Source organism: Anoplophora glabripennis, unplaced genomic scaffold (genome assembly GCF_000390285.2).
Source record: "Anoplophora glabripennis isolate ALB-LARVAE unplaced genomic scaffold, Agla_2.0 scaffold274, whole genome shotgun sequence".
Taxonomy (NCBI): Eukaryota; Metazoa; Arthropoda; class Insecta; order Coleoptera; family Cerambycidae; genus Anoplophora; species Anoplophora glabripennis.
In genome coordinates, this window is record NW_019416630.1 from 505490 (window position 1) to 530688 (window position 25199).

General features: G+C 31.9%; 1 protein-coding gene across 3 annotated transcripts in view; it reads right to left on the reverse strand.

The window, feature by feature from the left end:
• Positions 1-25199, reverse strand: part of LOC108908810 — a 158934-nt gene that overhangs the window by 28419 nt on the left and 105316 nt on the right. For 2 of the 3 annotated variants that reach the window (XM_018712952.1, XM_018712951.1), the window contains exon 5: positions 7274-7489. In XM_018712952.1, coding sequence (XP_018568468.1) covers positions 7274-7489 — 216 coding nt within the window. Of the gene's footprint in view, positions 1-5376; positions 5602-7273; positions 7490-25199 lie in introns of all 3 variants that reach the window. The other variant, XM_018712953.1, reaches the window with a different exon arrangement.

Genomic DNA, 25199 nt, shown 5'->3' on the forward strand with positions numbered 1-25199 from the left:
GAAAAAATTCTATTATTAATCCAGAATTTGTACCAATTTGTTTTTCGTTAATTGTAAGGTTATGAGGACCCACATATTTTTCTCACTATAATATTTAATTAATTGATGATATATGTGAAGGCTATAACCGCAGCATACATACTTGTTAATAAAGTAATATGGATATATTATCTGAAGATATTTTGCAGGCAAAACTAGGGAAATGAGTTAACATATATAGACACTGATAACATTCACTAAAAGTATCTGAATAGCTGCTGCCATAACTTCACAGCATTATACCTTAAATGCACATAGATAGGTACATTATTTATACAATTCAAATATTAAATTACTTCAACCAAAGCAAATTTGCATAATATAGGTATAATATACGTATACTCGGTTTCCCTAAACATCTGCCAGGAATTTCGACTGTAAGTATACAGGGTGATTCATTAACAATGGGAAAATCGAAAGCTGAAGATACTACACGTGAAATGGTGACCATTGGCGCAAATATGCCTTATCCGAAAGTTGATAGTTTCGGAAATACAGGGTTTGAAAGTTAAAATTTTAAATCGTTTTTTTTGCGATTATTCTGAAAATATGTAGGTTAGGAACTTAAAAATTTGTGAAACTATGTTTTTTTAGGCGACGAATAAGATGCGTGTAATTTCAGCATTGCTCATAGAGGGCGCCACTTACGACCAATTTTACCGAAAATTTAGTTAATAACTTTTTACCCTGTATGTCTAACATGAAACTTGATTCAAAACCTGAAAAAGCAATAATTTTTCCATTAATTGTGTATTCTTGTTTCATTTCGGTATCTCGATCCGTTTTCGAGAAAAATCGATTTAACGAACACTATATTTTGATAATACGAGAAATTAAAAGCGAAACAAACCAAGTGTTTCTTCGTGTTATTACAACAATTAACAATAAAACAAATGAAATTCGTAATAATGATTTAAAGTCAGTGTTCGAAGAATCCACCGTTGACATTTACACACTTTACACAACGTTTTCTGAGAGATCTTCGAGTTTGAAACAACATATTGGGATTGCGTTTGACTTCGTTGGCAGCGATTTGTATTCTTTGCCACAACTCTTCACACGAACCAATAGATTCTTCCAAATAGAAAAATGAAGAGGATTGAAGTCCGGACTTCTGGGTGGCCAAGTAAAAATGCTTCCACGGCTTGAAGAAGTTCCACTTTATTTAAGAAGAGACATGTGGTTCATGCACGACGGAGCTCCACCGCATTTTTCTTGGCCAGTGCGTGCATATTTAGATGCAGTTTTTCCAAATCGCTGGATTGGCCATGTAAGCATTTTTGCTTGGCCATCCAGAAGTCCGGACTTCAATCCTCTTGATTTTTCTATTTGGTCTCGAATGAAAGATATAGTTTACAAAGAATCTATTGGCTCGTGTGAAGAGTTGTGGCAAAGAATACAAATCGCTGCCAACGAAGTCAGACGCAATCCCAATATGTTGTTTCAAACTCGAAGATCTCTCAGAAAACGTGTAAAGTGTATCAGTGTCAACGGTGGATTCTTCGAACAATTACTTTAAATCATAATTACGTATTTTATTTGTTTTATTGTTAATTGTTGTAATAACACGAAGAAACACTTGGTTTGTTTCGCTTTTAATTTCTCGTATTATCAAAACATAGTGTTCGTTAAATCGATTTTTCTCGAAAACGGATCGAGATACCGAAATGAAACAAGAATACATAATTAATGGAAAAATGATTGCTCTTTCAGGTTTTGAATCAAGTTTCATGTTAGACATACAGGGTAAAAAGTTATTAACTAAATTTTCGGTAAAATTGGTCATAAGTGGCGCCCTCTATGAGCAATGCTGAAATTACAACACGCATCTTATTCGTCGCCTAAAAAATATAGTTTCACAAATTTTCAAGTTCCTAACCTACATATTTTCAGAATAATCGCAAAAAAACGATTTAAAATTTTAACTTTCAACACCCTGTATTTCCGAAACTATCAACTTTCGGATAAGGCATGTTTGCGCCAATGGTCACCATTTCACGTGTAGTATCTTCAGCTTTCCACTTTCCCATTGTTAATGAATCACCCTGTATAAATTGTAAAATTAGTTACCAGACCTTTAAATCTCATAAATTTAATTTGCCAGAGTTCTATAGAAATCTAATTTTGTGCCATTAATTTCTGAAAAGTCAATTTATCAACGTCCTTTCTCTTAAAAGCCTGCAATAATTATTTTTGTTTTAGAAAATTAAATATTCACTATTCCCATCGCACTGTCAAAGACATTATCTTTCTCTGAATTTGGTTAAGGTTATTTAAATTCAATAACTTAAAATACATAACAAGACAACTTACAAACATGAATGGCCGTTTGCACTACTATTACTTACATGTTAAGCTAGGCTGAAATAAAAAACTAATATTTATATGTTTTAAGCACTACTTTTAAAAATCTAAGGAAATGTACTAGAGATCTTCAAAGAAAATGTTTTAAACCCTAAATTACTGTTTAGATCACTTAAAGAAGCGCATATTTAAATAATGCTGATGTAGTCGGGCCTAAGCTTAATTATTAGATTTTTTTATCCCCAGTCATTTCCAAAGTCCTTCCTTTTTCTTATTTATCACAACATTAGTAAAAAAGTTTGTCTGGCAAAATTTATTACGCTCAGATATTATTCAGATGATATCTTATCCTGTTAAAAAACTGTAATGGAAAAAAATTAATTATTATCGTAATAGTTAATTAAAAAGGACGAGACATGTCTTTAAGGAAGCCGGGAGCCTCGAGCTTCAAGATTTCCTTTTATTAACAGAGATTGGTAAAATTAAACAGGAATTCAATTTTTAGTACTACATGATATTTTGAGTTATTTTTAGGCTTCTACTTCATTAAAAGTATAATTTTCTTGCTATTTTGTTTTTTTTTCTCTCTAGATCCCATGTTAATGAGATGTTATGATAAAAACTGTTAATGTTAAATTAGCTGACAAATATTTTTGTAGATACCATTTTGTCATGACAGTTTCAAGCCTGCTAGAAATTTCTTGTAAAGATAAATATTGTTTTTCAACAATTCAGCACAATTTCATGCTTCAGTGCCATATTGTGAATCATCATGATGATCTCTGTATCTTAAAGGCTCTGTAAAATCATATTATATACAAGCAAACGCTTTGTTGCTGATGTTTTTTTTTAAGAGACAAACCAATTGTCAACTACTATACATACAGGGTGGCCAAATGAACACGGAACAGAGCCATTTTCAGAAACTGCGTCACGATTGTAGAAAAATACTCAGACCCGTCGATTTTAGATTAAAGGGGGACATTCTTTGCTGATATTTTTTGACTCCGCCACTTTCACCCCCTAAGCAAGGGTGAGCATTACCCAGCAGTGGAGGTTGAGTAATATCTCTTTTGAAAGCTCTTACAATTCTCTTTACAAGAGACTTTAAATTTTATAATTCCGCCCAATACTTTGAAAAAATTTACATTTTAAAATTTAAATTATGTTTAGTTGCTTACTTACTTCTTGATTAAATGTTCAAACTGATGACCGCCCGCTTCCATGCAAAAATAACGATTTTGTTCGAAACGTTCGCGCACATTCCGAAGCATTTCCGGAGTGATTCGATGACATTCGTTGACGATTCTTTGACGCAAATCTTCCAGCGACGCTGGCTGTGTTTTATAGATTTTACTTTTTAGGTATCCCCACAAAAAGAAATCAAGGGGCGATAAATCCGGTGATCGTGGAGGCCACTCAATGCTGCCTCTTCTCCCAATCCAATTCCGTAGAAAACGTTGGTCCAAATACTGACGGACAATTAACGCATAATGCGGAGGAGCACCGTCCTGTTGAAAAATCAAATGATCTTCATCATACTCTGGAACATTTTCAATAATATCAGTCAAGGCAGGGTCAATAGCGTCTTCCAGTAATTGCAAATACATTTGGCCAGTCAAATTACCAGGTAGAAAAAAAGGACCCACCAGCCGGTCACCGAAAATTCCAGCCCATACATTTAATTTTTCCGGTTGCTGTGTATGCACCTCGTGAAAAACTCTTGGGTTTGAATCGGACCAATAGCGGCAATTGTGACGATTTACCGTCCCGTTCAAGAAAAAACTGCATTCATCAGAAAAACAGATGTTAAAAAGGAACTGTGGATCGTTCCCTGCTCGCTCACTCATTATTTCGCAAAATTGCAAACGGCGGTCATAATCATCCTCATGAAGTTCCTGGACTAAATGTATTTTGTATGGATGGAATTTATTCTTCTTCAAAATGGTTTGTATGCTAGTTCGATTGATCCCAGACACAGATGCCAGCTGCCTCGTACTTAATGTAGGATCAAGATGAACTTGTCCCAAAACTGCAACTTCACTAGCTTCATTAACTATAGGTTTTTCAATTTCTCGTTTTTTATTGGCTACGTTCCCTGTCTCTTGAAATTTTTTTACTAACTCTAGAACATACTTCCTCCTGACATGTCGATCTTGATGTTGTTCATTAAATAGCTGAGCTGTTCTATTCGCACATTTATTGTTCATAAAGTAAAGCGAAATGATATCTACCCTTTCCGCAATGGAATAAACCATAGTGTTTAATTTTCAAAAACACAATTAAATAAACTACCAACCAACGCTTCCAAATAATACTAGAAAATAATTTGGAATCCACTAATTTTACGTTCATTGTGTGTGTATAGCATTCATTTCTGTTTTTTACAATTGTGTTTTTTTTTACGAAAGTGATAACAAATCGCCAAAAACCAATGTAACGCAAGAAATACTAAATTTATACCATTGGCGTACTTAACTCGAATGACTGACATTTTTACCGTTACTAATTGTTTGTACATAAGTTTCAACTTTAAAATCAAAATTCCTAATAAGTATTGGGCGGAATTATAAAATTTAAAGTCTGTTGTAAAGAGAATTGTAAGAGCTTTCAAAAGAAATATTACTCAACCCCCAATGCCATTTAAATATTTTGAGGTGATGCTTACTCTTGCTTAGGGGTGAAAGTGGCGGAGTCAAAAATACCAGCAAAAAATGTCCCCCTTTAATCTAAAATCGACGGGTCTGAGCGTTTTTTACAGTCTTGACGCAGTTCCTGAAAATGGCTGTTTCGTTTTTATTTGGCCACTCTGTATAATCAGATTGATGATAGAAATTAATTAATTAGCTAGCAACTAAAAATGATGTTAGGATCGAATTTATAATTATCTTAAATTATTTACAATAGATAAATAACAAAATTTGAGGTGTGGTCAAGTATAAATTGGTTTATTTCCCATCTTCTTCATAATCGACGCTTGCTATAATTTTAAGTGCAAGCTGTCCATCAAAAATTTAAACCAGACATACTTACTTTCTGCAAACGGGTGCCTCTCTCACTTGGCAAGTCGTTACGAAAATCACTGACAGATCTGTATAGCGGCCAGTATGAAGAATTCCAGTACAAAGACCTAATGGGGTAGTAATAATCGCAATATAAACTTAAAGGCTTATAAACTTTGTGGCGAAGATACGGCGCTGTAGGGTACAGTCTGTATTCTAGAAGGCCGCTAATTGGTTCTCTAACAAAGATCATTTTCTGCAAATAAAATGAATTTAAATGGGTGTTTGGGAGGATGTGGAATTCCCAAATCTAAATTCTTAGAAATTGTTAGAATGTGGTTTCCTCTTTCATTTTTGATAATTATATACTTATTCTTACAATTTCCAAGACATGACCTTGGGAAATAAATTTGGATCATCCCTTTCTTAATAAACATAATATAATTTACAAAAATTTGTACATTTTTGTAAATTATGTATTTTAAATTCATTTAAATAAATTAATTAAAATTAATTTATAGAATCAGATAGAAGTGTGCTGAGATTGACGCTGCCAAAATCATGCACAATTTTGAAATTAAGTATTACAGATGAAAGAAAAGGGATTATCGTTCTCTCTTTTGAATGATTTTCAATATCTTCTTGGAATGCTAAAATGTTAATATATAATAAAAGCATTAAGTGAAAGCAAAATTCTGGTGCACAAAACTTGTTGTGTCGCATAATTAAAGAAAAAAATGGGTTTGCCACAGTTACATATGACCGCAGGAGGTGCTTAGATTAAAATAGAGAAACCAAATCAGCCTTTAAGTTTACTTCGATTATCATACCAATTGCAGCATGCAAATGTGACGCTTTATTTTACAGAGCCTTTTCATGACAGAAATGTGCCAATATTAAGTAAATATGAGCTAAATTGGAAGGTCTTTATTTTGACCTTATGGTTAAAGTGAGATACCGAGTTTCAAAATTCAACCAATTACTGTTTATGGACTGAAATTGTCAATAGCACACAAGATTGTAAAAAGTTTGCGTTTATTGTTATATTTCTTTCTACGACATTGTCTTTACTTGGTATAAATGTTATTCCAGGTATAACCCTACTCGAATACTGGCAAATGTATTTACTGATATTGTTAGTGTATAGTACTCGATTGCTATGCGCACTGGTTTTTTTATCACATATTTATTTTAAACGGATTGTTTGATTATTTATTTTTTAAATTGTATCTCTTTATTTATTTAAATAGAGTGCTTTCTTGCAATTGAAGTAACATAATTCATGATCGATCTATCTCTATTAGTAAAGTGAAAGTCAAAAGAGTTTGTCAAAAGCACAGTGTTTTATTTCTCTCAGTGTAACTCACTTCACTAGTAACCATAGACCTAGTAGTAGTAGTAGTTTATAAGGTTTATGCTAGTAACACACTCTTTGACATAACTGTTACAACTAGAGATAGACATATCAAACCTGATGTCACTGTGACATTCCAATTCAAATAAATTAAAATTATTCCGTTTGAATTGCATCTGGAAAAGTAATAAGCAATACACAATATACAGTATTTACAATAATGCAATTGTTCTCATCAGTTCAACCATGTCCTTTTGCTCCAGGATGTCAAGTATGATCAATCAGACAACCCGTATGAAAGTTGTAGGAGATTTATCGTTAAGTAAAATACTCTGTGTAATGTACAAATAGGTTTAAACCTTATTAAAATAAGTAAAGAATAAAATATATTTCTAACATTTCAGCTTAGTGGACTATCTTCAGATATCATTGGAATAACCTTACAGTTACATTGTGAAGTAGGCCTAATAAACTAAATAGTTAGAAAAAGTTCTATATTAGTGTGATATTTGGTGTGTGATGGTGTTATATGAAAGGTACTGCTTATGGCGTGAAACCTATAAACTATACTTACGCCTTTCAAATAGTAATATCTATCGGAGGGAAGGGTGTATTTATAATACAGGTATCTGTAGTAGGGATAGTAAGGCCAGTAGTAGCGGTTCAAGCTACTCAAGGGCCAGTAGTAATCGTAATATAGAGAAAGAGGCCTGTAAGTTCTATACGAATACGGATAGTATGGATAATCAACTGCCTTAATGGGATATGGGTAATCCAAATAAACTGTTCTCTGAAATAGTTAAATATCGTTAGTTAATTCAGTTGTTTAAGAATCAGTTCATTAACTAGCACTCCAACAGGGTTTTAATAGATTTCAATGTTATTACAGTATAATATGTGTAAATTAATATTTTTTAATATACCACCTCCTCGAAAAACTCTTGGTAAAGACGTAATTATATTATTTCCTATATTCCTAGTTGAGTATTGAATAATTGATCAGTTTTAATATTTACCTGAAGATTGTTTCTAAATTTTCTAAAGTATAAATTAGTTTTAATCGGGAATTAGATGGAAATAATTGAAAGCAAATGAAAAGAGATTTTGCACAGGTTTCTTTAATATTGATATTCCCTGCCAAAACGTAAGGAGGTCTTTTATATAAACTTATTTCCAAATTCGTCTGTTATTGGAGTTACACCTCTTTAAAGGGTTACGATAAAATTCTGTTCAATTTTATTTCTTCCAGTTGGAGAAACGTAGAAGAATGCAATTTGGGATGTTACTTTATCTCATCAAAAGCTTTCCTACATCGATACTTTTAATCATCTGCGATCCTCTGAAGGCGTTGGAAATTGCAGCACCTAATATTTTATTGTATTCTGTTAATTCTAGTCATTTTTGACTTTTTTTAGCAAAGAAAAAATACATGTGTATTACAAAAAATACATTAAAAGTAGGTAGCGCACAATTTAGTTTTCATTTTAGACTGATGAAAATTAAATAATTTACTATTTTTTTACCACATTATTTTCGTTTTCTAAACAATTGTTCTTAAAAACTGTCAACAGTTGTTAGGTATTGCACATCTTTTAAGTCGTTCAATACAATAGATGTTTTCGTGAACAACTTACGGCCTTTAAAATATTGAATTAACAAATAGTGAAATGTGCGACATTGTTTATGCGTTATTCCCCGTATCATACAATGGTTAGTCATTTACGTCAGTGTCTTAGTGAAAGCGAAAGTTTTATAAAATATACTGCTTATAAAATAAGGCACTCTCAAAGAGTTACTCCGTAAATGGAAGAACTTAACGATATCGAAGGTAACTTACAACAATTATTGGAAAGATTGCTCACGCATTATTAGGCACTAATAGTTTGAAGTATTTTTAAAAATTATCTTTTTACATGCAGCGTGTACAAGTATCTTTTTACCGGTTGCAAGAAAGAATGTCTAGAGCACAATCTTCGATTTTTTGCACAAATACCGATAAGGCTTCTAAGATCTTTAGAATGAATTTTATTAAAATTATTATTTATTATTTTAAGTAACAACTGTGAGAAATAAAATAAAAACCAAACTTTAACTTACCCCTTTAGGGGGTGTAACTCCGATAGCAGACTTTTTGGAAATGAATTAAAACAAAAGACCCTTAATTTTCTGCGGTGATTTTTTTCTCAATTGCATCAATTCTCAAGTTTTTCTCAACATTAAAGAAACACCCTGTAAGTATTTGCTGTTCCACCTAACCCAATCTCCGTTTTTATTAAACTTTTATTAAATTTTGATGTGGTGAATTTAAAAACTTAAATTGTACAGCAGTTGTTAGACAAACTTTTCGACTCAGAAAAGAAATATGTATACCAACATCTGTAAGACTTTAAAAAATATATTATTGGAGAAACTTTTACTAAGAGTTTTCATTTCGATTTTCAAGAACATCTGTGTTATTTGTGTTGTATCTTAATATTCTCAAACTTACCACTGTGTGTAACATCTCGTTTTTATCGTATTAGTCGTTGAAAAATCGAAAGAACCTTAAAAAATTCATATTCGTCACTTAACAATATACCGAGGTATTTATTTATGTAACGGAGTTGTTTTTAAATTTTCTTACCTTATTAATATAATGAGGTACTTAGTCTTCCTGCATCTAAATCAAATAATAATTATCATTTAGATCTCATTCACAACAGTTCAAGTCAAAATATCCAAAATAGTATCTCGTAGTATACAGGTTTATCCAATATATTATTAATAGAATGGCTGACGTTCAGTAATTTGTTTTTGATTATCCTGACATATTTTGTGTACCAATTTTTTCAATTTTCATATTGTTATTATGTGTTTACAGAAGTTTAATTTACATATCAGAAACTACCAAGTATGTATATTTCTTTACAGTTGCGCGAATATGGACAACTCGCTAGAACGAAACGACTAAAATCACCAATGTAGAGACACGTATTTATTTAAAAAAATAATGTATAACAAAAATAAGTTATATCGTTATCACATTGTTACAGACTGTAATGTAAAATCTTTACCGGCCGTTTTTGTTGGATTTTGTCATCAAGCAACGTCTTCCCCATTTTGAATAGAATTTAGAAGTACAGATTGTTCCTCAACTGAAATAGACGAAAAATTAAGACACTCGAATTCTTTATCAGAAGAAACCACTTACGCGTTGTTCTCTAAGGGAACGTCCAGACGGCTTGTAATCCATGTAGTGTTGGAAGAGCCTGCGCGTCGACCAATAATACGGAAACCAAACGCGAGATCTATGCGACCAATCGTCCCACCAGCTGATTGGTGGAGAGAATCTGTAATTTTTGAAGTACTTCGAATCGGGGAAGTATGTATAGTTATAGCCCAGAATGGGGTCCCACCTATCTTCAAAGTATACCATTTTCTAGAAACGTTCCCATAGAAATATTAATTTTGATTTGAACACGTTTCGGTATTGATATATGACAGTGTGAGAAGAGATTTTGCGCTGATTTAATGCTTTCAATTTTTTGTTTGAAACACCTAAAGAATCTATGCAAAAATAAAAAATGAATGGCATTTACAACTACAAGATTAATCAACCTATTTTAATTGAGAATATGTGTACAGAAAATATTCTGGGGTAACCATTACACACTGCATATGTTTAAATCTTGTATATACTCATACTTCATTTATTTATTTCTTGAAACTGGAATTCTAAGAATTTAGTACACACGAAAATAGAATTTTCAAAATTTGCATTATTTAAATATAAATGTATGGATAATCTAGTGCAAATAGATCGTAAAAATGTTTTATAATTAATACAAACTGCATTCAACAATACCAATAGAATTCCCTTTATTTATAACATTTATAACAACGCTTCACAGAAAAAGATAATGATAATGTATTTTTAAGCAAAATTATAAGTAATTTCTCAAATTTATTATGTCAAATGGTATGTGAAATGAATTATTTAAGTATTTCTTATAAGAATATTTTTAGCTAGTAGAAAATTAATCTTCAGTTAAATTACAGATCATCCTCCAAATTTTGAAGTTTCTTTCTCACACACTCATATAGAAATACAATTAGAATTCACATTCCGACTTACAAAAACCACGTCCAAGGAATATCACAAGATCTCGCACTGATTTCGACAGACTACCTAACCCACAGGGAGCACCTGACAATATACCGTTTAAAATCTGGATCTTTGCCATGATTTTCCACAACGCCCCGCCTCTCGTTGCACCAAGAACTGAGTAATGGTATTTTTATAGAAAATATGTTATTTCACACATACCTGCCGGTTGAATCACTGCGTGACTAAGAGCACGGTTATTTTGGAAACGCTTTTATAAATATTTAGGTTCTCACTAAAATCAGAAAACGACTGTAAATTGCAGCATATTTTTATTGAAGAAAAATGTATAAGGATATCATATTTTGTACTTTATTTCCTCGTTTGATCATCACCAGTAGGTATGCACGTATTTGCCGTGCTGTCTCAACTAAAAAGGTAAAAGATTGGTAACATGACACTGCTCTATTACATGCATGAAATCGAAAGCAACAAAATATTACATTAATCCAATATTTACGAGAAGTAACTAAGACAACACAATTTTTATTACTTTCAAACTTCAAATTTGTTCTCAAACATTAGCTTTCTCTATTTCTCTTACCCGTAAGTCTCTTAGAAGTAAATTGTTCAAGTACCGTCTATACTCGGGAATAGGCAAGTACATATGATAAAACGACGGCCATTTGTCGTAATAATCTAAGGGCCTGGTAATTCTATAGTTAGGGATGTCTATAGAGACGTACTTCGAGTATGGCCAATACTCGGAATCAATTATTCCATATCTAGGTTCATATTGCAATTCCAGCATTTTCTACAAGTCACCACACTAAATTACTACTGATTATCTAACACTGTTTTACTTACATTGTAATCTGACGAGACGGTTGAGACAGCAAATCGACAACAATGTCAACTGTTTCGTGTTCGAATGGAAAATATTGCCAGGATTTGAGGTGATGTCAGATGGCGGGTTGCCAACTGGTAGGTATACCTGTTGCAGCCAACGCAGTGCGTGGCAGATAGTGTGTAGATTTCGGTAATTGGTTTAATTGGCCGCAAAATAGCGTAATACGTTTGTTTTTGTCTGTCAAATGTAGAGAGGAATTAATAAAACGGAAAGCTTGGTTTTCGTCCAAGAACTGTGTAGTTGTATTAAATGCACCTCTTTTGTATACTGAAAAAGATTTAAAAAGGAATCAAGGACTGAAAAATTTACAAATAGACAACCAATTTAGAGTTGTAACGAACAGTATGTAGTTCGTAAAGGATATAAAGGTATACCAAAAATATAAGACCAACGGTTTACCATTACTGTAAAAAATTGCAAAGTAAACTTTGGTTGTTTTCAATGACGTATTCTACGGTTGCTGTGGATTATACAGGGTGTTCAGAAAAAAATGGTAGCTTCCTTGGACTAAAGTTTTAAATTTGGATCAAGTTATTTTTTGAAATAAAATGTTTTAAATCCAAGATAAACAATTTATTTATTATCTAAAACATCCAAACAGGGATAAATAAGAGTACAGAAACAGTATTCTATTTTTTTCTATATTTTTTTTTGTTAAAAGTATTGAGAAAATGCGGTATATAACATCATTACATTTTATTAATGTAAAAAAGGTAATATATCGCTAATATGCAGCGTCTGAGAGAAAAAATTATTTCAATTTTCTGTACTGTTATCAGTTTAGAGATACTTTTTCTTTCTTTTTTTTGCTACATTTGTAATTATTTTAAATATACCTATATTATTATTTACGGTAACAACTCTATTAAAATATCAACTTCTACTAAGACAAAGGCCTCTAATTGTTAAACTGTATTTCTTTAGAAGCTGACATTTCAATGAAGGTAAGTTAATCTGATTGTGAATCGTAAACAATATTTAATTTATGTAGCTACAAATTTAGAAAATTCTATTTTCTGGAATAATGTAGTTTAGGCTTTGCAATAATTAGATATACCATTTTCACAGCAAATAATGTGAAGTATCATAAAAATAATTGCGTCTACGCAAAATCTCTACCAACAAAAAAATTTTCAAAAACGGAAAACTGTTTCAGGTATTTTTAGCGAACTCAATATTTTGGGTAAGAAATAAGCCTTTGTTCAATTTCGGTTACCTCAAAAACAACAATCCTTTGTCGTGTTAAGTAAAATATATTAAAAAGTTATTTTGCAAATTATATGCAAGAAATCATTGAAAAATCTAGAACTTTTTAGGAAGCAAAATTGGTTCCTAAAAGCAAATATTGAGGAACAACGGGCAGCAAAGAAAACATATTCAAAAGAACATATAAAAGTTATACGAATGAGAGAGTATGATAAGAAATTCTTCTGACACTTAAATTTACTACCATATTTGCTAAACAAACTCGTCAATTCGATATATAACCAATATATTTTATAAGGAAGCGAACTATATTTTATGTATTCATTTTATCAAAAGATTTTAAAAGTAAAACCACGGAAAAGTCAAGACATATTCGATTCAAAGTTGCTGTATGAATAATACTCAAAAGAAAAACATAGTAAATAAACTCTTGAAACCAAGTTGGCAACTGAGAAGTCGATAAACTGTTAAGATCATTGCCTATGAATGAAAAAGGAAAAAAATTGTTTAATGATATTGAAAACGTTCTGTCATTGTGGACATCCGTAGCAAATTATAATAAAAGAATATTTTATATCGCTCTGTGCAATATCTTTTAACTCAAAGTACTATTTATTCTAATGGAAAATTAAGGTTCAAGCTTTCTCTAGCTTGCTTTATACAGATCTCTCTACCTATAAATGCGTCCTTAAAAATGAAATTTCCATTATTTGAAATTATATTTCATATTAGTTCTTTACATTCGACATAAACAGAACATCTACAACAAATATTAACTTAATATTACTAAACTATTCGTTGGCCCAAATTGTACAACGATTGTAGTCCAGCTAAATCTAAATCACCAGTAGGTATGGACATATTTATGACGCGGCAACTAAAACAGACCAAAATTAGAAAAACTATTCGTCCTCTCCCAACACCACACTTACATCAAAATCTCTCATTAACAGATTGTTTAGATAGTACCTAACTTCAGGTATATGAGTGTAAGCATGGTACCACTTAGGCCACTTGTCGTATCTGTCCACTGGCCTGTATATGCTGTAGTTAGGGAGATCAGCAGTTGGGTACTTGGTGGATGGTACATGTTCGTAGTCAATAACTCGACGATAGGGGATGTAGGGTGTTTGCAGATTGTACTGTAACTGTAGTACCATCTAAAAATTAAACTGTGGATACAAATATGTAACATCAGGGTTGAAGATTCATGGAAATTCCATTCATTCTCAGAATTTTTACACATCAGGGCTTAATAGGCAGAACATTAACGTCGTTGAAGAAAATGTAAAGATAGTAATTGAATAAGTGGGCAAATGGAACAAAATAGATGTCGTCTTCTTAGAGGAGAAAAAAATTAATGGAAAGAAATGGAGCTTGAAAGAGTTATACTTAAATATAGAATAAAAATCCAAGAATTGGATTATAGATACTCAATAGTTGTGACCCGATTGGTTAATGAATTTAATTGTTAGTTTGGAAGAAATAAAAGAATAAAAATCTTGACTAAAATATCAGCGCAACATGTTTATTGACAACACCAGCGACGTAATCAGAGAAGTAAATGAAATATGATATGACAAATTAAAATATAGACCCAATATCACAAAGGAAAGCAATATGGCACTTTTTAGATTGTTGCTCAATGTATATGCCCCGTCCAACATTGAATCACTCTCCTTTTAGATTCGAACTCACTATTCCTCATCATTATGCCACAGGTGAGACAGCCGACGAACGATTTAGCAATTTGGATGTCTATCTACCCACATGTTATGAGTGCAGGTAAGATATAGGTAATCCAAAACATACCATCTTTGTTTCAACCAAATGGACATTTTACTCTTCTTTTTTAAATTTCCTATGTAATTCAAGCCGATTACAAAATTCCTATCAAGCAGTATCAATTACAGTCACCCAATTTCGCAGATTCTCCCTCTTACGAGAAACGTTTACAGAACTATTTTTAGATATCTACTTACGATTGTTTCCCGAAAACACTACTGAACGGATAGCTGGCGATGCTAGTTACAATTTTTATGTCAGACTTATACAAATAGCTCGAAGATATACAGAATTTATTGGAGACCAGCCAGAACAAACCTGTTACGATATTCAGTACAGTTTTTGTTTATTTTACTATTTTGGATATTCAAGGCAAAGTAGCTGTCAATAAAAATCTATCTATAGTTAGTTTCAGTGGAGGGCGTTCTTTCATAAGACTTTGATAAAACATGTGGAACAAATAGAAATTTTATTTTATAAATAATACGGACTGAGTTGAAAATAGATACAGACTTGTATTCGATATACGAAGTTTTATTTTTTGACACGTAACTTAAAATAAATTTAAACAACACGAAATTTTCATCATCGACGTCAAAGCTGTGACGTTGGAGATTTTTCCACGAATTTCTATGTTATTGCCAGTTATTTATTAAAGAATTATCGAACAACGATTATTTTTATAAATAATATCTTCTACGTGACCTCTATAAAAACAATAGATAGGATTAAGATCTGACGACCTCGTTAATGTATTGATCCTTTCAGTCTATTCACTGATTTTGAGATATATTATTTAAATAATCCTCAATATCAATTTCATTAACAGTATAACGTGGGGAAGCTCCGTTATGTTGAAACCACAATGATTTACTTAGTAATTTGGGAACATTTACGTAGAAATATACGATTGGAATCAAATCATTCTGGAGTCAACTCAAAAAAAATTCTATCGATCCATAATGGTCTCGACAGAGTTCAACTACTGAAATTCATTATTCTCTAGAACCCTATTAGGTTCTGAAGATGCACTTTCAACATTTTATGTAATCATCTTTTTCGATTCTCGTTTCGTTAATTAATATTCTTTTTTGTTGAATAATTCTTAAATAAAGGATTAGCAATAGATATTTTAGAAATTAGTGGAACACTATATTATTTAGATTTGTTGACAGAAAACCAAGGGAGCTTATCCAGTGACATCAAAAGAAGTAAAAAACGAATACTTCAACAATTTTTTTTACAAATCTGAAAAACTTTATCACGGCTTTTTATATTAAAAGTTTTAAATATGCAAAATTCTATTTGCTCTACGTGGAAAAGATAATGACTAGTTAAATATATGCAAAAGATGCACTCGGAAAACAAACATAATTAATGCTTGATTTAAGTTTACAATTTTCTAAATATTGTAAAAAGTTTAGATTTTATGTATTTCTGGAAACACAACGTTTAACTCAATTTGGTATAGAATATTATTTTATGTTTGTAATCATGAATATATTTTCCAAAAATATAACAATTTTCATATTAATTCCTAGTATAAGCCTTAGAGATACCAAAAATTTTGCAAATAGATGTATATGATATGTCCGAGAAAGATCTTGATAAAGCTTAGCAAATACATACATAGAAAGAAAACAGTCTACTATCATGATATACCAGGTGATTCAGTTTGGTATTCGCGGCCCTGTATCTCTTTTGTTTAAAAAAATAGCTATAACAAACCTTATATATTTTTAAATCGCCGCTCAAACTCTATCAAATGACATTATTAGATCGTCTCCATGGTAACATATGTCAAAATTGTTATAGTCAACTGTTTTTGTTCAAATGGCACGCTATATATTTTTTTATCAATTCTGGAAGATATTTTTGTTCTGCATTCAACTATGTAAGGAAGTCTACAGTTTCATTAGAAATATTGCTAGAAAAACAGCAAAAAATATGCACCCTACTTTTCGTAGCTTTATTCTGAAAAATGCTAGCCAGCTGCGAAAACAAGTTACTAAGTTTTTTAAAGTAACATATTTTATTTTTAATTCGATAATAAGGTAACAATTTGAAACAATACTTATTTCAAATGTTCAAAATGACCTCCATTTGGTTCCAGACACAGAATGGCTCTGTTGATCACTCCCTATCTACAAACACATTCTAGTGTTTCTTCATTTAATCTCCAACATTCTACTCTTATTCTGTTTTTAAGGTCGTCAATATCATTTAAAGGCGAAGAGTAAACCTTTTCTTTTAGGTAAGGCCAAGAAAGAAATCTATAGGAATGAGATCCAGAGATCTATAGCGGGCCATTTAACATCTTTATCGAATTTTCTTCATCTCTTACCCTTCTAGGTTCAAAAACTCTTCTTTTCTTTTGAAAACCATCAGCTGCCAAATTTCTGGCTAACTTTCCGAAAATTTTATCCGATGGAAGTTGTCTCCGCGGAAAACGATGTTGGTATAAATGCAGCTTTAGCGTTCTTTCAGCACTCTCCATAAATTAAAATCATATATAGTTTTTCTTGGTTACTATAAGTATTCATGTTATACTAATAATAATTAGTTATAGATAGAGTAGGTAGGTACAAAGTGTCAATTATTTTTAAAAACCGTTATTTAGAAACGTCAAATTCAGTTGTTTCCGCAGCTGGCCATCATTTTTCAGAATAAAGTAGGGTTCATCTTTTTTGTTGTTTTTCTAGCAATATTTCTAATGAAACTATAGACATCTTTACATAGCTGAATGCAGAAAAAAAATATCTTCCAGAATTGATAAAAAAATATGTAGTGTATCTACCATTTGAACAAAAACAGTTGACTATAGCAATTTTAACATATGTTACCATGGAGACGATCTAACAATGTCATTTGATAGAGTTTGAGCGGCGATTTAAAAATATATAGGGTTTGTTATAGCTATTTTATAAAAGAAAAGAGATACGAGGCCGCGAATATCATACTGAATCACCCGGTATATTTCAAATTTTCCTGTATACTTAGTTTGAAAAGCCAAATTTTGAATCAATTTCTCCAGGCACATTGTATACATTAAGCAATGAATAATTCTTAGGGGAAAATTAAAAAATCGTTTGATAAGGAGCTTGTAAAAACACGATGTTATAAAGGTAAAATATTTATTTAAAAAATATATTTATACATTTTGTTTAAAAAAAGTACATTTCAAAAAATAAAAAAGTCCTCATTCTTATCACCGGTTGATTCTTAGAGCAAATAGGTCAGCTCCCTGAGCTGCAACAGAGAAAATAATTTAGCAAATCATTCGAGGGACGGTAGTTACAATTCGTGTCAGAGATATAAGAAAAACTACAGGGTGACAAACGACATCGTAACGCGTTTTATCGGCGTCGATGTCGAATCTACCCAGTGAGGTGATAATACTTGAGAAAATGCATTTTAAAGTACTGCATTCCTTATACCTCTCAATAGAACTCTACTTACGCGAAGCTCCTTATTCAAAAAACGCCGGAAGGGCCGATTGGGGAGCCAGAGGCGGTACCTCCAAGGCCAATCGAAATAGAAATCATAGGGCCGGTGAATTCTGTAGTCGGGGACGTATGGCCGATCGAATCCGTACGAGTAATCGTAGCCGTGTACGGGATCGTATTTTAATTTAAGCATCTTCTGCAAACATTTCAAGGGGTTGGTTAGACACAGGGTGGCGAGACGAGAATAGGCTGTGAAGATTTGTACAACTCCAGACACCTGATGTTTAAGTGATTTTACGTTCTAATGATAGTCACATAAGTAGCGATACGTTTCTCAAGTTAAAAATAATGAAAGTACACATTTGTTTTCCATTATGATAAAAATTATACAGGGTCGGAAAGTCCACATGGTTCATCGGCCGTTACGTGAGAGCGATAAAGTAAGTCATAGAAATCCGTGCGATGGAGAAAGATGGCTATAATAAAGGCGTCTAATAGTCACCGCCCATTTCGCCCTTCCACAAATAAGAAGTGGATCTTATTTCTGGAAGGGCGAAATGGGCGGTGACTATTAGACGCCTTCATTATAGTTATCTTTCTCTATCGCAAGGATTTCTATGACTTTATTTATCGCTCTCACGTAACGGCCGATGAACCATGGGGATTTTCCGAACCTGTATGTATAAACTATCAAGAAAATTCATTTTTAAGGTTTCATTGCCATATGCCTATGATAAAAATAGATTTAGGTAATATTAACATTTTGACATCTCAAATATTTAATATTTTTAGTTTAAAATGTTTGTTTATAATCTATTCTCTTATTTAAACATAACCTACATTAAAAATTTAGACTTCTGTTAACTAAAATATAAAGGGAGATAAATAATATGATGATTTATTAATAGAATTATTATTCGGTAGACATAAACTTTCTAAATGTTTACGTAATCTATTTCATCTAAAAGAATAAATATTTTAATTTTTTCTTAAATCGTTATTCAGAGAGATTGTTAAGACGATTTTTTTATTTTCCATTTAAAAGATGTTGCTAAAAAAAATAAATAATTTTGAAAATACATTTTATTATTTTACATATTCTTGCATTTTCTCTTATTTAATTACCAATTATGTTATTTAGTTAATAGTTTTGCAGTCGAAAATGAAAACAGAGATAGTAAACAGTGAACAGATGATAACAATGAAAACAATATTTGTTTGTATCTGTTTCCAAAAATTTCTGGAAATCGCATCGCAATTGATATTCTTTAATGTTCTATTTTCGATTAGGAGAGAAGAAGATAGAGGAGAGAGTGGGGGGGGCTACAGTGCAACATCTCTCATTTTGGAGTTGTCTATTTTTAACTCGGTGCATTTAATCTGGAAATTAAAACCTCTGGTGACAATTTTTATAATTGATGATAATAATAATGAATTCATATGATTTTTAAATCGATTATTTTGTCTGGTTTTATAAACAATATCAAGTTACAGTTTGCATTTTACTGATTTTGTGTGCATTATTAATAAGCAACAATATTCTCTCTATACTTTACTTGCACAAATCTTTAAGCCTTTCTCGTGTCTACCGCGAACGTCAATGAAAACAAATGGTACTTACAGGTACTTTTCCTAGCTGGGAACCAAACACTAGAACCAGTTACCAACCAGGTAACTCGAACAGTCACTAAGTTTGTGCGAGCGGCAAAACAATCGCGACGAATATAGGGAGAAGCGGATTGGGCTGCGGCCAACTTTGCGCGTTATGAAAATAACCAAGCTATGTGACCGCGCGTATGAGAAATATTCGAATGATTTCACCTGTTAGTCACTAGCTGGCTTAATCTTGAAATTGCTCTTTTTGGTATTAACGGGCACAAAAATTTTAGAAATTATTTAAAAAATTCAGTGACGGGGATACCATGTATTATGGATACACAGCAGCATTGGATCTCCACCACTGTTCCAAATTTAACATTAACAACTTATTTAGACTGTATTAAACATAACTAATTTTTTTTATCACTTTGTGTTATATTATTGTTAAAGATCGATAGAGACGTGATTGATTGTCTCATTTAAGCAATAAATTATGGTTCTGTGAATAAGAATTTATTATTTTAAAAATAGAATAAACTGAAATTGAAATAAACGCAAGTCGAAGGAAAAATGAAGAAGAACGAAAAGACGTTCAATTCAATTTATCACGTTGTTATGTTATTAAAGATACAGAAACTGGAAATAGAACTTGGTAACACAAAAGATGAAAGACAAAGAGGAAACTGATTTCAGTCACTTCTCCCGCAAAACTGGAGGGGCGTCTTAATCCGATGGGCAAGTGCAATAATTCTAATTCTAATAATCTTATCCATACTTGCTTACTTATACTGCGTGTTCCAGAAATTACTGCCTAATTTTAACCATGCATTTAACTCATTAAAACAATAACTATTGTTTAATATTTTTTTTCGAAAATGTCATAGCTTTTAAGACAATATTTTCTTAAATTTATAATTTTTATTATCCTTTACTGGATTATAAGTTTGAACACAAGTTATTTTAATATTAAAACAGCGAATCTTTCCACAAAATATTTGCATTAGATACTTAGGTGTTTCTTTAATCTATAGCAGAATGTCAGTTTATTTTAATGGGTATAAATATTCGAAGAAAAATTGTTTTCATTGGAGGAAATATTTTTAAACAAATGTTGCTTTTGAGGCAAATAAATATGTGGTTAAAATGTTGACGTTATGTATTTCTAGGATGTTTTATTACGAAGTTTACGACAATTTGTAAACGTGAGAACTAGTTATTATTTATATATTGAAGATTCTAATAAGAATGTTCATACGCAAACCTTTATCCAATCAAATAAAATACATATACGTAATTTAATATTTATCGCTATATTACTTTAGTATAAGTACGAAATATACATACAGGGTGTCCACTAAGGCCGGCGAAGCACGATGTTAGGGAAAGTATAGGTCCTAGAACTTCCGGAAAAAATAAATAAATAAATTCTTAGCTCGGTCGCTAGAGGGAGCAATCTACATACCAAAACATAAGAGTTGAATTTTTCTCAGATATGTCTCCTATTCAGGTATATTAAATAGTATAAATATGGATAGGCGGATTCATTGCGCATAACTTTTGTTATTGACATTTTGTTCCATATCTCGACAGATAAGGTGGGGGAAGCCCCCAATGTCTGATCAGAAAAACGCATTTTTCTCATCAAAAACCTATAGTGTTAACCTCATTGGAAAGGTCTTTTCATGCTTTATCTCGTGGTGAATGCGTAATGTCATTTAACTCAATATGGAAACCTATAGATGGCGTTATTTCTATATTTATGGATTTTTCTCAAAAATGTTAAATGCAATGCTATAGTTTTCTATACATAAATGAAAAGGACACGACGCTAACGAAAGGACATGTAATTACCAAAACAAAATGCGTTTATAAAAGAAACTACCCAAATCCACGCAAATGAGTGAGTCAATAACAATCTTGAAAATAATAACAAAAAATAATAACAAACAGATATTGATTTTATGTAACGAAAGAACAATTAAATTTTAAGAAAAGTAAAGATGTTTATAAATGCTCGAAATGCACACCATTATTTTCAAAACAGGAATTTAACCTTCGCTGCATGCTTAGGTAGGTTCTTTTATAAACGCATTTTGTTTCTGTAATTAAATGTCGTTTCGTTAGCGTCATGTTCCTCAATTCATTATCATTATTTATTTTTTGTTCACTAACTTCCGAATAACTTGATACAAAAAAGATATCGAACCCTTGTTGGCATGAAAATATATGTTCTTCAAACTAACCTATAAAAAGTTTTATCCTACTATTTCACTTTTTTAATAAAACGTGAACCAACCTAAACTTGGATAAATAGCGCCAACACTTTCGTTAAAAAGTTCAAACTTATACTATATTCACAATTTTTTGTACTGAATTCATTTATGTAAAGAAAACTATAGCACTGCATTTAAAATTTTCGAGAAAAATTCATAAAACGGTATTTTTTTAAAAAACGCCATCTATAGGTTTCCATATTGAGGTAAATGACACTACGCATTCACCACGAGATAAAGCATGAAAATACCTTTCCAACTAGGTATAACACTACGAGCTTTTCATGAGCTAATCCTTAAATAAGTGCATTTTTCTGATCAGACATTAGGGGCTTCCCCCACCCTTTCTGTCGAGAGATAGAACAAAATGTCAATAACAAAAGTTATGCGCAATGAATTCGGCTATCCATATTTGTACTATTTAATATACCTGAATAGGGAACATTTCTAAGAAAAATTCAACTCTATGTTTTGGTATGTAGATTGTGCCCTCTAGCGGCCGAGCTACGAACTTGAAAACTATTTCCAGCAATTTCTGTTGGGCGATTTATTACTTTTTTCTGAATGTCTAGGGCCTATACTTTCTCTAATATTGTACCTCGCCGACCTTAATGGAACACCCTGTATATATAAATATTAATAATATGTATATATATTTAGAGGACATAAGTACCTACATTGCAATAATCTCTTGGTAACGAGTCGCATAAATTATAGTTATACTCCACAGTTTATGTAAAATATGGCTAAAAATACTATTTACTTAGAACATGTCATAAAGGTATGTGACCAATAAAATATTATATATTACAAAATTGGCAGTACAAACTGCAATTTAATATTAAGGAGGAATTTGCCATTTGTTTATAAAGACAGCTACACACGGATTCCTTTGTGTTCAGGGTGTTTTAAGCTTTATTAAAAAGTTCTCCTGCTAAATTATACTGCTGCCTAGTTCTGTATTTACTGACATCTTATATTTTAATAAATAGAGTTATGGTAACCTATTTCATATAAAATATATACATATATTATATCAAGTTACATGGAGAGTCTGCTAGGATGGGAATTGTAAATATGTCAGATATAAATAAATGCATTTTTTGGGGAAATAGATTTGTTTTTAAACAGCTATCAGTACATTAATTATTTTGAAGTGAATATTTATCATACGGGATAACAGTCACTATATTGGCAACCTCGACGAGAAATTTAACATCCACCTGTCATAGGACTACTAGTAGTCGAGTTTGAATTGTTGGAGATTGCAGACGTGTTAATATAATATCAACGTAGATGTCAACTGAACCGTGGGAGTTCTACTATACTGGATTGTTGAAGTTAAAGGCAGAATAGTCAAAAGGGCAACAATGAGCACAGATATAACTATACTTCGGCTAAATGTTTAGATTGTAGGAAATGAAAGCTTCATAAACACACTACATTAGCCAATTTCATGTTTCTGAATGTAGACTTATCCACTTAGATATTGTTTTACCTCCTTCTGATGCATTTTTAAATTTTAAAAGTTATCAGTCGTTTCGGTGTACCATATACCATAAATATTGATCAGGATACTAATTTTGGGCCAAATCTATTAGAGCTATACCGCAGAATACATATAACCTAATATCACTCTCAAAGGTTGACCATTTTCGTCGCACGGCTTCGGGCGAATACACTTTATTGGAATGACAAACTTCCAATTATGTTATTAGGTTTCATAATCAAGATTTTGGTGTTTTGTATAATTAGTTTTTGGTCAACCATTAAGAGTTCCAGAAGTATTCTTTACAGAATCTTATGATTCGTTAGACGTTGGTTCTACAATTATAAATTTACATGAATATTAACAAAATTAGGACAACAAAAATACGTGAATAAAAAAATATATAATAATTCAGATATAAACAACTGTGAATATGTTTTCTTCTGAAGATTATTTTCAAAAATGATATTGAAATGTACATTAATATCCAGGCAATAGACAATATACCTACATATATTTCTTCAGATGATAAATCTACGTAAAATTTATAAAAAATAGAAACATATGTTGACATTTTTTGTAGGAGGGGGGTATCGTCAAATTGGAAAAAAAACAGGCTGGTCTCGTACTGGCCGTTCAGCCGAAAATATTGCTACAGTGAGTGATAGTGTGGAAGAAATTCCCGTAGCCTCAGGACGCCATAGGTCACTGCAATTAAATATTTCAGCACAAAAGCACAATGAAGCAGATTTTAACAAGAGATCTGCAGCTGCATCAATTCAAGATTCACCTAACTCAGGAATTGAAACCAGTCGACCATTTACTGCACCGAACATTCGTTAATTGGATATTAGAGAATCAACAAATGGACGATGATTTTGCTAAGAAAAATATCTTTAGCGACGAGGAGCATTTCCATCTTAGTGGGTAAGTGAACAAGCAAACCGGTATTTTTCTAGGGCAGAGACAATCCTCGGGTCGTTCAAGAACGGCCACTGTATACCCAAAAAGTGACAGTGTAGTATGGATTTTACGCTGGTGGGAGATTGGTCCGATCTTTTTTGTAATGAATTTTCACAACTTTCACTCGCTCAGCCCTCATCTAGTGCTCCATTTTGTTTAACCGCAACGTGTTTTTTTACTACAACATGTGAGCTTGCACAATATTTCCAACATTTCGGAAAGAAAATGACGCACAATTCAAATCCTGCGTTACTTTTGAGACATCCTTTATACAATCAATTATTTTGTAGTGAATATTTCGGAATAACCCTTACAATAGCAGGTACCTATTATAAATTGTTCTCGAATTGGTTTTTATTTATTTTTTTCTAAACAAACTCATTTTTGTACTCTGTTTTTATAATTATTTTGCTTGTTAAAATTATTTAAAATTATAATAAGCCATCTTCACAAAAGAAAATAGAATAAATGCCTAACACGTTAACTTATGAATTCAGAATTCAGTCCCAAACCCCGTAGGTAACACCAGACTCAGACAATTCCAATAAGCGCTTTTTATGAAGACTGTTGCCTTGCAATATCGATTTGTTTTCGACGTTAGCGGGACATTATTGCTACACAAAAACCAGCCGCCACACGTCTTGCAAGGACGTGTAATGCCAAGGACACATGTTATGGAGAACTTATGTTGTTTGGCTTCTTTGTAATGAGCTTATTTACTTTGGAACTTCAAACAAGGCACTGC